General features: G+C 37.5%; 1 protein-coding gene across 2 annotated transcripts in view; it reads right to left on the bottom strand.

Moving 5' to 3' along the window:
- Nucleotides 1-16350, bottom strand: part of PDZRN4 (PDZ domain containing ring finger 4) — a 362351-nt gene that overhangs the window by 123370 nt on the left and 222631 nt on the right. The window contains exon 1 of one of the 2 annotated variants that reach the window (XM_069490864.1): nucleotides 7351-7625. The exons of the other annotated variant lie outside the window; for it this stretch is intronic. Within the exon in view, the coding sequence (XP_069346965.1) occupies nucleotides 7351-7419 (69 nt within the window). The 5' untranslated portion in view covers nucleotides 7420-7625. Of the gene's footprint in view, nucleotides 1-7350; nucleotides 7626-16350 lie in introns of those variants that run through there. 2 annotated transcript variants of the gene reach the window in all.

Raw genomic sequence — 16350 nt, 5'->3', positions numbered from 1 at the left:
CAACAAAAATTGAAATTAAAGAATTTTCTAATCAATTATCCTACTTTGCCAACAACTTCAGTGGAGTTGAAGAGTCAAATATCTCAGCATGTTTACTCATTAAGCTTTTAGGTTACATGCCTCCCTTGTGTATAATATTGAACCAGTGAAAATGTTTTCCTGCAGTATTTCATTAAAAGAGAGAGATATGATGGCTGCCCTTCTCCTAGGTCTATGTCAATTAAATAAATGGTGAAAACATAAAGGAATTAATGTATACATTTTAATGAAATATATGATATTCTGACATTTCTAGTAGTGAAAGGCACTTCATTTATTAAAGCTACCTAAATTGATTATAATCATCAAAAATATTTCTCTTTATAAAAAGACTTTTGCATATCAAAACCACTCTAACACGTAAGGTTTTCTTCAAAAGTCTTGTATAAGGGAGATTCTAGCTCAATGTACATGCTGTATTTTTTAATCACTATATTATCACCACTATCTGAACATCATGGCTTAAGATGTGAAATCAATTTATCTTAACCTTATCTTTTAAAGATAAGGGAAAGATAGCTTTCATTTTTAATCTTCACAGTTTTAAGCAATTTGCAACCAAAAAAAGGCCAAGAAAAAGCTGTACTCCAATGTTAGCAGTAACCTCATTTTTGATAATCTGCCATATTTTAACTTCTTAAAAGTGCACTCAACCTCCCTTTTGAATCCATCCCTTTCTGGATTATTTTTCCACATTTCTGCACCAAAATGCTCTTGATTCATCACCAGATTAGGTTCTCCAGGAAGCCAACTCTGAGATTATGGTGTAGGGTGCAAGGTGTTTAGTATGAAGTGTCCCCTTTGTGGAAGGGAGACACACACCAGCTGCAGGAGGCTCTTGATCTCAAATTGCCTTTCAGAGTGCCCCAAGTCAGGCGAAGATGGCCTGAGCGTTAAATCCTCGCATCAGTTCATCAGTGGGTGTGGGCCTCCCAGCAAAGGGAATGACCTTGGGTGAGAGGGCTTTCCGCAGCTAAGTCAGTCTCTGAAGGAGCTAACGGTTAAAAGTCTTTTGCTGACAGCACTTTCAGAAGCTGGGGCAAGTCTTTTCTGAAGAGGGCTCTGAGTATCACATTACATATTTTCAAATCCAAAGACATTGAGATTCTTCACTTATTCTCACTCTAATGCATTTGACCACCTTGCCCACTCCCTTTTGAAAACTCTCTTGACTTCTCCCAAAACCTTCTGCTCCTCCTCCTTCTCACTCTATAACAATTTTGGTTTTTTCCTTTTCTTTCTTCTCCTGGGCCCGTGTCTCAGTATTCTATTGTTGCCTCACAACTCTCCTCAGCTTTTAGTTCTTCTCCTCACTTATCACACCCACCTGGGTTATCTCCTCCAACAGACGCATATACGCCAAGTTTTTGTTTTGAACACTCACTATTCCACTGTCTGCTGGACATCTCTTAGCCCATAAATGAAATTAACAGCCTTCTCTTCCTTTCCAGAACTCACTTCCCCTCTCTTATTTCTTCTCTCTGTAAACTTCATGCCATCTGCCCAGTCTCATAAGCCAGAAACCTATTGAATTCTTATGGGTTTCAATTTTGCCTCCCTTTACACTGTTTCTACCACTAACTTCCCCTCTGCAGCAGCCTCTCAGTTGGTTTCCTTTGTTGAAGTCTTGCTGTAATGCACCCTCCTCAACTCAAGCCCAACTGGCCCCAAACACACACCACAACCAAATCCATAGTCTTAACTCTTATCAGAGTGCTCATCTTCCTCTCTCTCTCTCTCTCTCTCTCTCTGTCTCCCCGAAAAGCAAAAACAGAAACAAACAAACAAAAAATAGGAGCCTGGGAGATTCTCCAGGGTCTGGTCTTGTCCCCACTCGGGCCATGTCTGAGGAGCCTGCCTCCTGCCTTTAGGCTTTAGCAACACTTACTGCTTATAGTTTCCTTCCTCAAATCCATTCATTCACACCCATCACCTGTTTGCCATCTCCATGGACTTTTCCAACCTTTTATTTTTTGGTTTCCTCCTCCTTCTTCTTCACCACTTCCCAAGCCCCCATCACATTGAGATCCTTTGCACTCCTACAGCCGTGTGTCAACTTCTCTGTTGACTGAATGCTTCACTTACCACATTATATGGAAAGTCTCTGCTTATGTGCCTCTCCTCTGCTATCAGACTGCATTTATCAAAAGCAATGACAGTCAGATGGCAAAGTTTAGGACTTGGCACATATTAAGCAATCAGAACTTACGGAGAGATTTTGAACTGAACCACGTGCTGAGTGGTTGGCAAAAGCAAGACATTACCATGATGTGTCTTCACCTGTTCTGATTGTGAGGCATAGGCACCTCATTTAAGCAAATAAAATGGGGATTTATTATAGGAATATATTGAAACTGGGAAAATGAAGGCACTCTGAGCCATTCTGCTACTTATGTCTTAGGCTTCTCCTTCCCATGACCCATCTGCTTTATTTCTGGGTATCTCTGATTCCCCTGGTATGTCTGATCCTGATAGAAGTGGTGGACCACAGACCCTGAAATTCTCAACTTTACTTAAAGTGCTCTAGCATGCTCTCTCTTCATTCCTTTATATCCCAATCTCATTACCAGTATCCTTTTCCCTAGTATAAATTTCTGAGATTGCAAAAAATCTAGCTGACCCCTCAACTTTATGCACAAGGTTCTTGCTCCTGGTTTAATCAGCTGCCAGGTCTGGGGTAAAGAGGAAGGCAGAGTGATATGGTCCTTTGCCAGAAGCTATGGATGGGGCAGTTTATTCTAAAGAGGCTGTGGATGAGCAAGGCATCACTGGGGTCTTCATGAGTGCCTGCTGGGATGGCGAAGATTAAAGGACAAGCACCTGACCTGCCTTCCAGGTGCTTACAATCTAGTTATGCACAATTGACCACAATACCTGACCAACATTAACAAGGAGCTCCAAAAAGCGTAACCAAATGCTACAAGCTACCCGATGTGGGAGAGATTACTTTTTTAAATCAGCAATTGCAGCAATTTCTCTGCATACGGAGATATTTGAATAACTAGTGATAGAAAATAATAGAGATAGAGGTGGATATAAAGCATGTTCCCCAGAGGCTGTAGAAAAGGAACTAAGTTACAAAGTCCAAATTGGCAGGCTAACTTAAAGTGAAAAACAAAAAGAGAAAAAAAAATTGGGTCTGGAGCAATTACAAATTGTACTAGCAGACTAGGGGAAGAACAGTGAGAGAGAAATTGGAAAGGCGCAGCTCAGGAGGGCCTGGAATATTGGCATGAGAATTTTTTACTTCATTTTATAGTCATTGGGAGCCATTAAACATTTTCTACAAAATTATTCCAGGAGCAGCAATCAAGGTGGCCAGGCACACGGACAAATTCCGAGAGGGGATGTTCTTACCATGATATAAAGGAGAGTTGGTAAAAGGAGCTGTGACTGTGGAAAGGCAAGGTTGATGCTGGGGAATGTGCAGAAGTCAGAGAACCAGTGAGGCCACTGTGTGGACGAAGACAGAAGTGCCCCTTTTCACCCAGTGGTTTTGAGTTTTGTTGAAAGCAAGAAGGAAGGTAAGACCTTCACTACTGCTCAAGACGGTAGGAAAAAGGATGGCATTTGAGGAAACAGGTTAAGAGATTATCAGTTGGGTTTACAGACTTTGAGGCGAAAATTTTGAAGGATCTGGGACAGTATCTGGACAAGGGAGATTGCAGGACATTAAGAAACCCTGCAGAATAGAGGAGACTTTAGCGTATTTAAAAATTAGGGAAAGAGATCCTGTAACTCCTCATTGGGTTTCTGTGAGAATGAAGTAAGATGATGATTAGGGAAAAGTTCTTAGCACTGTGCCCTGGATACAGTAGGTGCTCACTGTCAGCTGCTGCCAATATGTTGTTACCTTCAAGGCAGGTTCTGTTTCCGTTTATGTTACTAATTCATGGATGTGGGTGGTAGGGAGACATTTCAGCTGTGCCAAACCATTCAAATTTATAAATCAACTCTGTGTTGGGCAACAGTATCCACTTTGAAGAGAACAGCAGTCATAGCAGTGATATTGCCTGGAGAGAACTAGCACTATTCTACTTATGGTTTTCCTGAGATTGAAGGCAAATGAATTTCTTTTCTCCAACGTGGCAAGTGAATAAGAACACAATCTTGCATATTGCATTTTATTGAAATCCTATAAACAATTTTGTGTTAACAGTATGAACTTATAAATATTTGCTCCCAGTTTTAACACATTATTCAACACCAGTGAATATCCCATTGATGACTGCCATCTTTTAATTAATCAAAAAGTTACATTTGATTTATGTGTGAAAAATCAAGCTAAGAAGTCATTAGACTTAACTACTGCCATATTACCTCACTCAGAAATAAATCTTTTATTAGGTCAGAAATACCTAACAAGCTATTGAAGCTCTCTTGGTTCAGGTGGCTATTTTACCAAATTAATACAAAACAGTCAATTCAGTTTGTGTCAATAGAAGGGCATTGTTCAAATGACCCATTTATTAATTCTTAAGAGGTTAATAAATAACCTACTTGGAATAAAATAAATCACTGCAGGTAACAATTGTGTCCTTGGCACATGTAAAAGTTAATAGATGCATAAAGATACACGAAAACTGCTTGGTGTGAGGGTTACTATTATAGAGCTAGCCAAATCCTGGATTCTTGCATCTGTGTGCATCCTGGAGCCTGATTGGCCCAACTCCAGCTCAAAATGATTTTCTTGAGGCGACATTCCATCTCCTGTGCCAACTGAAAGTCTTAGCTCCTCTACAGGAGCAAAAGATAGCAACAAAATATAAACTTGACCTCATTTCACACCTAAGCACATCATTCTGATTGTTTCTCTAGCCTCCTCAGTGAGCACATTTGCTTTTGTTTACTACAGTTATAAACCTGAAACTGTCTACTGCTTGGCTTGTATTATCAGGTCACTAAATGTAGAGAGAAAATGTGATAAAGTTCTCTATCATAACGATTCTATTATAAAGAAGTAAATATTTGGCTATTGCTCCTGGATTTAGTATTCACTGCTAATCTTAAATTATCATATCCCTGGGCAATTTCAATTTGCCTTAGCTCTTAAGAAACAATAACAAAAGAAACAAAAAGGCAGGTGATCTGAGAATTACAAGTCTATAAATAAATACGATTTGGGCAATCAGGTGTTAATGTTTTTGTGAGTTAATTCATTTTAATATACCAGCAAGAAACACTCAGGCTTCCAATCTCCAGTCACTTTTGTTAATAGTATCCTCTCTTATGGGGGCAGCTATGTGCCCGTCTGAACACCTGGTTAAGAACATGTTCACTTTCATGTCTGCTCTAAGCTGCTTTCCTTCCAAATAAAAATAGAAACTAGTTTTCAGCACCACACGGAGCTCCAGTGTATTATATGAGCCTATCACTGGTTTCCTTTGATATCTTATCTATTCCATTAACTCAATAAAATAGAAGGCAAAGCTGGGGACAAACTGTGGGAGAGCTCCCCTTGGAAAACACATGCAAGACCTTTAAGCTGGGGTTTTAACTTATCTAATAAAAGCCAGTTAAATGAAAGCTAATACTTCATTTCTTGCCCTCTTTATTAAAGACCATAAGTACTGCAACATAGGAGTAGAGAAAATAAAATAAATATATGGAGGAGTACAGGTAGAGGCAATAAAGAGTATGGTTTATCTATTTTCTCAAGATTTAGGAAGCACTCGAAGGAAAAACTCACAGATAAGCATTTTAAAAATCCATAACAAAGGCTCCTGCTTCTTAGCAAATACAGTGGTGCTTTCTGAATGCAGTAATCCTGCTTGATTTCTTAGTAGAAAATAAACAGCTTAACTTAGGCATAATCAGGGAGGATGCCACCTATCACCTCCTCCATATTATACTTTAATATAAATTTAGTAATTCTGAGAAAAAAAAATAGACCGGTGAATCCACTTCTCTGCTCCTCCACCACCCAAAGAAAAACAATGCTAAGAACTCAAACTCCAACAACCAAACTAAAGGAAAGTGTTCCACCTAGAGACTGTTTTCATGAGTCAAAGTAGACGAGAGCTTATCTAGGAAATGAATATTATTTTAGCCTCTCCTTGCAAGTTCGAAGTAAAAAATGAAGCAAAAAGTATTTCCCCTGGTGTAATTAACAATGTTAATCTTCTTTTTCCTCTCTATGGCGATAAAGCAGTCATTTTTATATTTAATTAATGCAGAGGATCATTTTGGAAACTGGCTAATGAGCCTCTGATCACATTACCATGAAAATGTGCATTAACATTGCAACTGAGGAGGCTGTTTCATGTGTAGCAAATCCACGTTGTAATTAGCCCACTGTGAAATGGATCACGTCAGGGGGAAATCTGAGGGAGCCAGTAGGCAGTGGGCACTTGGCTACTGCTGTGCCGCGGGCCACCAACGTCCCAAATACTGTCTTTCATCAGCAATCTTGTCTGAAAACAAAAATAGTACTGTGTCACATCTGGGACAAACTGGAGAAAGGGAGAAATAAACTTTATTTTACCAGAAGAGAAATTTGAACTTAAGCACACCCCAAAGGGAAACTGCTCAAATAAAATAATGAATTAATAGAATTCTATTAAAACCACGAAGGCTGATGATATAGTTTTCTTATTTTTATTCTGAAAAGCCCTCAGAGACACATTAAAGAGACACCTGCATTTATACACTTTTTCCTAGGTCACATATAGATATTACAATAAGGTCTTGAAATTCATTTCTAGTGCTAAACAAACAAAAAATTATAAAAAGGATCCAAGAACAAGTGGTCAGAAAATTCCTTTATCTCCCTTTTAAGCCAAGACTTATCAAATATTTTTCTCATATAATACAAAAATACCAGGTCTTCCTCTTAAACCAAAGCACAAATTCCTGATTAATCAAATAATTTCCTCTGGCTAACAAGATTTGGTAAGAAACTTTTCCTCTCTATTCCAAATAACTGAGATCACAGACCTATTAAATTCCAATATTTATGCAGACAATTATACAATTGATTTTCAAATGTCAACAGCATTCCAAAATGAGAGAGGTATGTCAAAATATTACAGACATGGATCTCAGTACTACTCCTCTTATGTGACTGACATCTTGGCAGTAGATACACAAAATGTTAAAAAGAATCCCACAGGAAGTCATCTGAAGGGGGAGTGGCAAGGAAGCTGAAAACTGCCACCCAAAACCAAAATAAAAAGCCCCAAACCAGCAAGTCTGCCCTCAATTCTGAAATGTACTGAAAGAAAAAATAAAGCTAGCCAGAATTCATTTACCGTCTTTCAGACAAACACAAAGCCTGGCTGTTTAGTTGCTGGGATTAGACCCTGCACTCACCTGGGAAACTTCATAGAGCAGTTTGTAGTGTTCCTCTCTTTTCTGAAAAGTGCACAAATTGCAGCCCATTCTAAGAAGCAGAGAGAGAGAGCAAATCTTCTAATTTCCCCAGAACTGAAAGGCAAGTGAACTGAAAGGGAATCACCCTCCAGACTTGACTACTGTTTTTCATCAGTCACTTCAGTCCAGAAACACAGACAAACCGCTGTTAGCTGGAAGCATGAGCCAGGGTGTTGTGTAGCAGCATGCTCTTCTTCGCTTTCCCTAAGTATCTTGCACTCACGGATACACACACAGAGTTTCCAGTCAGTTCATGGCAACACTCCCCCGTCTCTGCATCAGTGCACATGACTACACAGATTCCAGCTCATGAATATTAATAGTGCCTCATTGATTATTTATGACAGAACATGTTAGCAGGGAGGGGTGTCATAGCTGCTGCTGATGACAGATGAATATTCACTAATTAAGAAGCAAATGTAGTGTGGTTAAACAAAATTCACTTGTGTCAATACCATCTCTGTTTATTAAGGATAGAGGGGTTGAGCACAGGGCATTTCAAAAAAGAACACACACTTAATTTCTCCACTGATACAAGCTTTTAATATGGGAATAAGAAATTCAGAAACAGAAATCTACTTAGCTCACATCTCCATGTTCTGCAACAATAAGAAGAAATATTTTTAGCATTATTAAATCTAGGGGAGAAGGAGTAGGGGCGATTATTTAAATTTATAAAATAAACACAGAAGCAAAGGAAAATTTGGGGGGATGATATGGGAAAGGAACAGAAGGTGGGTGGTATCATTCAGTTTTAATTCTGATCTTACAAAAATAACTGAATAGTTCATATGTAAAGACTGTTACTTACTGAAGAGAAAATAGGCATATTTTCTTATTCTCAATAAAGAGCATTTAAACAAGCATTAGTAGCTGACACCTGTACAGATAATAAATATTTTAATTAGATGATAAGGTCATTTCCTATTGAAAATATATTTGTAGCACTATAATGCATGTAGATCTATATTTAAAAATTAAAGAAATACAATGCCTTTTCTCAGAAAAATTCAAATGTATATAGTATTTATGCTAATTTTATTAAAGTCATATATAATATTTCAGAAAGCTGACACTGGCAATATTTAAATTCCAATGTAATACACAATGGCTCCATTTATGATTCTATATTTAGAGTTCAAAATGTACAAAGGTGAACACAGACTTAAAAACTGAGCTTAGATGTTTAGATAATAGAAATAATATGTTGAATTTCACACTTGCAAATACATGCATTGCAGGCTGGCAGCTTTTGTCTCTTAAAAATATACTACAAACAGTTAAAGCAGATAATAAAAGAAAATTCCTTTTGTTCCCATACTGACTTATCCACAACCTCTGCTAATTAAGAAGTATGTCCTTGTTCCAGTACATCTTTAAACTGGACAGGATAGCAGGTGGGTTCCAAAGCAAAAATAATTACTTGGAAACTGATGACTCTGGTTAGGAATTACATTGGATCGTGAAGATTTTTAATTGGTCAACACTGACGTATGGCTACTTTTTGGAGTCCAATTTCCTAAAAGTGCTTTGTCAAATGTTTAGAATCGATAACAGGAAATGATTCTAATGAGCACTAATTGTTAACAAATTGGCTTTGCAACTAGCAACACCTCAACACCAGCAAGTAGCAAGGAGATGAGCAATCATCTGCCGCTTATCAGTCCTTTCCCTCGGGATGTAATAATCCGATTTTCTGGGCCTAATTTCACCTAACAGCCTGGATGAAAGCCAAGCTGAGAGACCTACGTGAAAGTGGCATCGTAATTGGGAACACTGCATGTGAACAAGGTTCACCAGGACTTCCTGCAAATTAGAAACCACTTGTGTGAGACATTAATTACATCTTGATTCCTTTATGGATAGAATGATAGAACGTTTTCAAGAAAGTATTTGAAGGGAGCTTTGTGAAAAATTAATGGCAACAACAAACAGAAGTGATCTCCTTAGGTGCAGTTGTTAAATATATATGCTTGATACTTTTCAAAGTTTTAATTACATCACTTCCCATGAAGGGTTCAAGTTCACATCCTCAACGCAAGCATTGGCTGTTTCTTTGAAGGGTTCTACATTGCTGAGCTGTGAAAGAATTATTGATTCTCAGATGTTTAAATTATGTACTTTAAAAAGCCAGATCAAGGAATTAGAGTGCAGTAAGGCAAGGATGGCTCACCCATCTATCAAGAAAAGTACTGGCTTCCTTCACTGATAAAACTCTTTTATGTGCTAAGTTGTGAAAGCTAAATAGCAAATAATTATTAAAGCTGTTACTTATTGGAACTTTCTTCTCATAAAATTTTGTAGTTTGTATTTAAGGAAAAATTAAACATTCATAGCTTCAAAAATAAAATTTTAGTCATCAAAAAGTAAAGAATGAACATTGTAGGGAAGTAAGCAGTTTCAAATTGAGGTTACTCCTTCAGCAGTTTCTTGTGTCGGTTTCCTTTATTTATTACTAGTCTCTTTGTTCTTCTGTTTTTTATTTCAGGAAATAAGAGCAGCTCCTCCAATCACTTATCAAATGCTGCCCTTGACCGTTTACCCTGGAGAGATTCCATCTTCTGCTACTAATGGACTCAATCCCATAGAATTGAAGAGTGGTTTGAAAAAGGGAGACCCATAATTCCTAGCTCTCTAATTTCATTAAAATATGAGGGTTAAGTTTTCCAGTAACTAAGCAGCTAAATATTGCATTGGAATATAAAGTTTGAGGTAGATAGAGACAAAAGCATTCATCTGAACAATGTTTAAAAAGTACATAAAGATCAAATATCACTTGAGTGAAAATACAGGATAAAAAAATAAGCAGGGAATGAATGACTTTCTTTCCAAATATCCTTAGGAAAAAAACATCACTGAACTGTATAAAACATATGTTGGGTGTGTTTTTCAAGAGATAGTCATTTATTTTAATTGCCTTTAATTTGTGTGAGTTTACTCCACACAAATACATTTGCATTTAAAACAGGATTCATGTTTATCAAGATCTAGACCGATATAGAAGAGGCTAAAATGGTAAATAAAAAGAAGAAGTCCAACTTTTTTCTTGATTTTCCAATAAAAACTGTAGCACTAAGTAACTAAAGAGTGGGTGAGATGGAATTTCTCTTCAAAGAATTATTCTGGCAAATAAATGAAGACATGATAGACTATGCCATGCCAGAGATCCTTAATTAATTCGTGGATCTAGGTACTGTGAATTAATGGCTGCCAACATGACACACTCACATACAAGAGACAAGCAGACATTATGTGCCACCTGATAGAGGAAAATGACACCACTCTTAAAATAGCCTTTCCAAAAGTGAGCAAATTACAGGGAATGTGGAGGACAGAGGAGCATATTAAACTACACCATGGGGATGTAATCAGCCAGTTCAGACTGTGGGCAACACTACATAGATAGACACATACTTCAGTTTCAGGGAGAGAGAAAGAGAGAGAGAGAGAGAGAGAGAAGATGGAGAAAAAGTCTATAGATTAAAAGAGACATTAATGACATTAAAAAAACGGTCATTACTAAACTATATTTTAACCTATATGTGTCATTTGGCTGATAAAATTCTAAATAAAAGAAGGAAATAATTACCAAAAAAGTCAAAATGGTGGCTACTCTTTAGGGGGAGAGAGGATGCTGTGATTAAGGGTAGAGAGGGTGCCGTGATTAGGAGGGGGCACCAGAAAGTTTCAGTGGGGCTAACAAAGTTCTTACTCCTCCTCTGGGGCATGGTTTTACCAGGTGGTCACATTATGATTGATTAAACTGACCTTTGTTTTAGGTTTTTCTATATTTGTGCTATATTTGACAGTAAGACTTTAAAAAAAAATAATTTACAGAAGAGGCTGGCCCACACCTCATCCTTGGTGGCCAATGCAATACACAGTTGTGGTTCCTACTAAGAGAGGAATACAAAGTCCAAGGACTAAAGGTAGATCTATCATTTCATCCAGCAATACCACTACTAAATACCTTCAATTAGCCAATACCCTTCAATAATCAGTAATTAGCAGCTGTGCCTGAATGCATAATAGAATGATAAACTCATCTGAGTATCTACCCATAGGAAAAGAAGTCATTTTATAAAAAAGACACTTGCACTTGAATGTTTACTGCAGCACAATTCATAATTGCAAAGATGTGGAATCAACCTAAGTGATCCCTAAGTGATCAACCTAAGTGATCAGCTAATCACTGATTAGTTGATGGGTGCACACACGCACCATGGAGTACTACTCAGCCATAAAAAAAAATGAAATAATGTCTTATGCAGCAACTTGGATGGAGCTGGAGACCATTACCTTAAGTGAAATATCTCAAGAATGGCAAAACAATTGTCATATGTTCCTACTTATAAGTGGGAATTAAACAATGGGTTTATATGGTCATAAAGTGGTATTATGGACATTGGAAACTAAGAAAAGAGGAGAGTAGGAGGGGGTGAGGGATCAAAAATTACCTACTGGATACAGCACACACTATGCTGGTGATAGGTACACTAAAAGCCCTGACTTCACCACTACATAATTCATCCATATCACAAAAAAACATTGCACCCTGTAAATCTACTGAAAAAATAATAAAACTAGAAACAGGACTATTCTGGATTGCCAATCCCCTTGAGTCTGTGATAGCTGTCATAAACAGCACATGATGGCTTTCTCTACTGCCTCTTGCAATGACTCTTATGTTCCATTCTTGTGCTGACGTGGAAGTTCAGGAGATGACTCCACTCTTTCAGGCTCTTTTTATCCTTGACACTGTCACATGCAGACCTTCCAACCAGGCCCACCACCTACCTTGACCCGTGGCTTACACATTTCCATTCTGGTCTCAATCCTGCATTCATCTTAGGGGATACTTAGGCACTTTTGAGTATCAATAGACACATAGCTGCCTAACACTTTCTAAGGATTTATTATCTTATCTTCAATTACAAAGACAAAGAACTGGAGGCTCAGAGGGACTGTGACTCACTCAAGGTCAACCTAAGTAAAGAGCTCTGACTCAGTTCTCCAATTTCAAGTTCCGTAGTGGAATTCAATAGCTAATTTTCTGAGCTATCTCCTGCAGAGGAAGCTAGAGCTACATTGGTATGTCTTTTCCTGATGATTGAGGAAATGGAGGACAGTGCTGTAAAGAGCTGAAATTAAAGGAAAAAAACAGAATAACTTAGAAAAATAGATCTAGCTTAAAATAAGGGAAGTGGTTGTAGTTATAATGTAAACTTTACCTTTATGTCACAGCTAAATACCTTCAATTAGCCAATACCCTTCAATAATCACTGATTAGCAGCTGCGCCTGAATGCACAATAGGATGACCAACTCATCTTGGTGTGCCTGGGACTTCTGCTGGCTTTAGCACCCAAAGTTTCAGCTCCTGAAATCCCTCAGTCCTGAGCAAACTGGTTACTTGAATACACACTTCTTTTCTTCAGGCTCTAGCAAAGCTGAACTGCTATATACAGGTCCATACCTCCCTACCTTTCTGCCAGATATTATCTCATTTTGCTAATACTTATTCTTTGGAAATCCCACAAATCAATCCATCCACACTGTGGTCCATTTTAAAGGCTCTTTCCTCCCTGACCTTCTAGTAGTAATCTTTTCAACTTCTGGATTCTCCATGCATTTTATCCACACCTGTTTCAAGGCACACATTATTTCTCCTTTACCTCATTTTTATATACATGCTTTACCCCTCTTATTGGACTATAAGACATGTGAAAGCAGCAGTAACATATAATTGATCTTTGAGATCCTAAAACTCCTAGCATGGTACCTTCTACATGACAGGCCTTCAGTAAATGTACATTGAATAAATGAATGTAATTGGGACATGATAGTGTACCTGAGTCTGGCAAAATGACATAAATTTGTGTTTGTGTTTCTATGCCTAATTGCTACATGATATTTTCCCCCATTAGGGCTGCTTTAAGAATATTTAGTTAAAGGACTGAAGAATCATAAGCATAAAATTTTTTAATTTGATTCAATCCTATAAGCATAAATTTGAGAGTCTATGAAAGAAAACTATCTGTGACAGGTATACGGATGAATAAAGTATGATCAAATAGGTTTTATTAGTTATTTTTCTATTTATGTGTATTTAAACTATCTGCACATTTAAATTTACATTCTGCTCCACATATAAGTCATTTCTTCACTTATTTATTCCACAAATATTTACTGGGTACTTAGCATATGTCTGATGGGATATGAATGCCAGGTTTTTGGAAATATATATCATCTCAATCAGTTTTCAGAATATCTGTAAGGTAAACATGTCAGATATTATAGCTTATTTATTAATGGTGAAATCATTAGATGTTGAAATTTCCAGTGCTAGGAGACCTAGAGCTTTTACCTAATATCAACTAACATGAACTTAGAAAGATGCTTCTGCTGTTCTCAGGTGTCATCCCCTTGCTTGGGTATAGCTCAACAGGTCTACATGCAAGCCAGCATCCTTTCCGCACGATTTCTCTAATTGACCATCTTCAATTTGCATCCATAGTCATTGCTTGCAGAATGGAGAGTGCCTTACCAACTTAAAACTCCTAAGACTTTCCACGTTATTAGACCAGACACCAATGGAAAAAAAGGGCATGGGACTTCAAAGAAGAGGGCTAAGTTTCCCATCTGACCTTTGTCATTATCACCTGAATGGGCTTGTACAACTTACACACTGAGAAGATACTTACCCTGCAGGCTGATTGTGAAGATGGAATCAGGTAACAGACATGAGAAGAGATTCATGAACTGTGAGGTATTTCGTCCACGCTGATGTTCTAGGTAAGCATGGGTGCTGGAGTCAGTGTGTCCTGGCTTGAGTCTCAGTTTTCCCAACTTCTATCTATGTGATGTGGGGCAAGTCATTGTAATTATTTTTTTAAATCTTCTTTGTCTCTTGGTTTCTCATCTCTAAAACAGTGATAATAATAGCATCTACAATACAGTCATTGCAAGAAATAAAGTTGTTGTAATGATAATATGTGTCATTGATACCTGGCACATAATATGTATGTGCCCAATGTACATTGGCCACTAGTAATCATAGGAGTAAGTACAATATTAATAATAGTAATGATATCCATTTTAGATTTCCAAGTTATCTGTTTCTGTTTCTAATTTTTTGTCATAATAAATCTCTATTACATTATTTGAAACTTATTTCACTGAAATTTTATGGTCATCCTTCTGTCCACCCTGTTGCCAAGTGTACTTATGCTGGTCATTCAACACCTTCTAAAAGGCTGATTGTTTCTTAATTCTTTGCATAACAAAAATAATGGCACAGAAGTACCCATTTTGTAAATGTGACACACACCTATTTCTTTTATGTGTAACAAATATAATGTAATACATTCAGAGTAATAACTCTGATATTCTACTTATTTCTTTCAATGTATAATGTGTAGATAATGCAGACATAAGTGTACTAGAAGCCAATGAGGCATCTGAAGTAAGATTCCTGCAATTATAAAATAGATAGTCCAATAACATTTCTTTGAGGAATATTAATGACTACTAGTCTAGCCCAGTATAATGTTAGCTTTCTTGATTTGATCATCTAGAGGCCAAGGTATCATGTTTTGATAATGTCACAGTGTTCAGCAACATCACAGGTAGTATGCAGGGTTTCTGCGGAATGCTACTATCACCATTTTTAGTTCTCCAAAAGTGGTCTAGTAAATGCTTAGCAAATACTTTCATTCAACCAATGTTTATTGAATGGTACTGTGAGTAGGGCATGGTGATAATTCCTAGGCATTTTTTAAAAAATAAGAGCTACATTTATTCAGTACATTTTCTATACCATTGTTCTAGCACTATACATTATTAATTCTCATTTAATTCTCACATCAGCACTCTGGAGTGTGCACTATTAATATCTTTTCTTGATATGGGTAGTAAATGGGTGTCATAAGTAGTAAATGCAGAGTCAGGATTCAAACCCAAGGAGTCTGGATCCACTGCTTAGCCAGTATTTTACACTTCCTGTCAATCGGAGATAGTCACCATTATAATAAATTCCTAGACGGCTAGAAGAAGAAATTCTGGTGATGCTTGTAGCACACTGAGATGTAAGAATTTCCCTGAGGACCACAAGTGTAGTCTAAAATTAACTTGCAGGTTCCATGTTGTGTCCTCAAGCATGGGTGCATAAAATAGATTGAATAAAACCTAAGCAATTTCATAACCTTACTCCACTCCACTGATGATGGGGTATGGCTGCACTGAATATGCTGATAACTGTACAATATTTTTCCTTCTTACTATTTATCATGGGAGGCGATATTTGCATTGATGGTAGAGCAGTCATATTACATCTCTGTTTTAAAGAATAATCATTAACAGCTACTTAAGACAAGCAAATTTTGAGGTTTTAAGAAAAATGAAGGTAGAGATTTACTGATGATTCCCAAATTTAAATCTCCAGACTTAATTTCTCTCTTAATTGTAGATCTTCCTTTTCACTGACTACTGACATTTCCATTGAGACTGTTCATAGCACATTAAATTCAACTTATCAAAACTTATCTCATCATCCTCTTCCCTCGTAACTGCTACTCTACACATGCTTCATACCAAAGCATGGCCTGAGTATCCCCAGGTGCTTAACTTTGAGCTTTGACCATCTGCCTTGGCTCCTCCCTATCCCTACACCTACTGACAAGGCACTGTCAGTTTTAACTGCTCACTCTCTCTTTTATTCCTTCCATCCCCTCCTAGCCATCCTCCTAGGTTCAGGCTACTACCTTTTGTCAGCTCGGTCCCATGTTCACTCATGAGCATTTGGAGTTTTCAATGGCATGAGGGTCAACTGTGTTGGTTTCTTGCTCTTCTCTACCTACAAACACACATTCATAAGCCCATCTTACTCCCAATCCCCTGTCCACAATTCCTTTCTCTCATACACACACACACAAATACACATG

The sequence above is a fragment of the Eulemur rufifrons genome, chromosome 16, assembly GCF_041146395.1.
Source record: "Eulemur rufifrons isolate Redbay chromosome 16, OSU_ERuf_1, whole genome shotgun sequence".
Taxonomy (NCBI): Eukaryota; Metazoa; Chordata; class Mammalia; order Primates; family Lemuridae; genus Eulemur; species Eulemur rufifrons.
The sequence above is the reverse complement of the archived record's forward strand: the minus strand, read 5'-3'. Positions and strand labels throughout refer to the sequence as shown.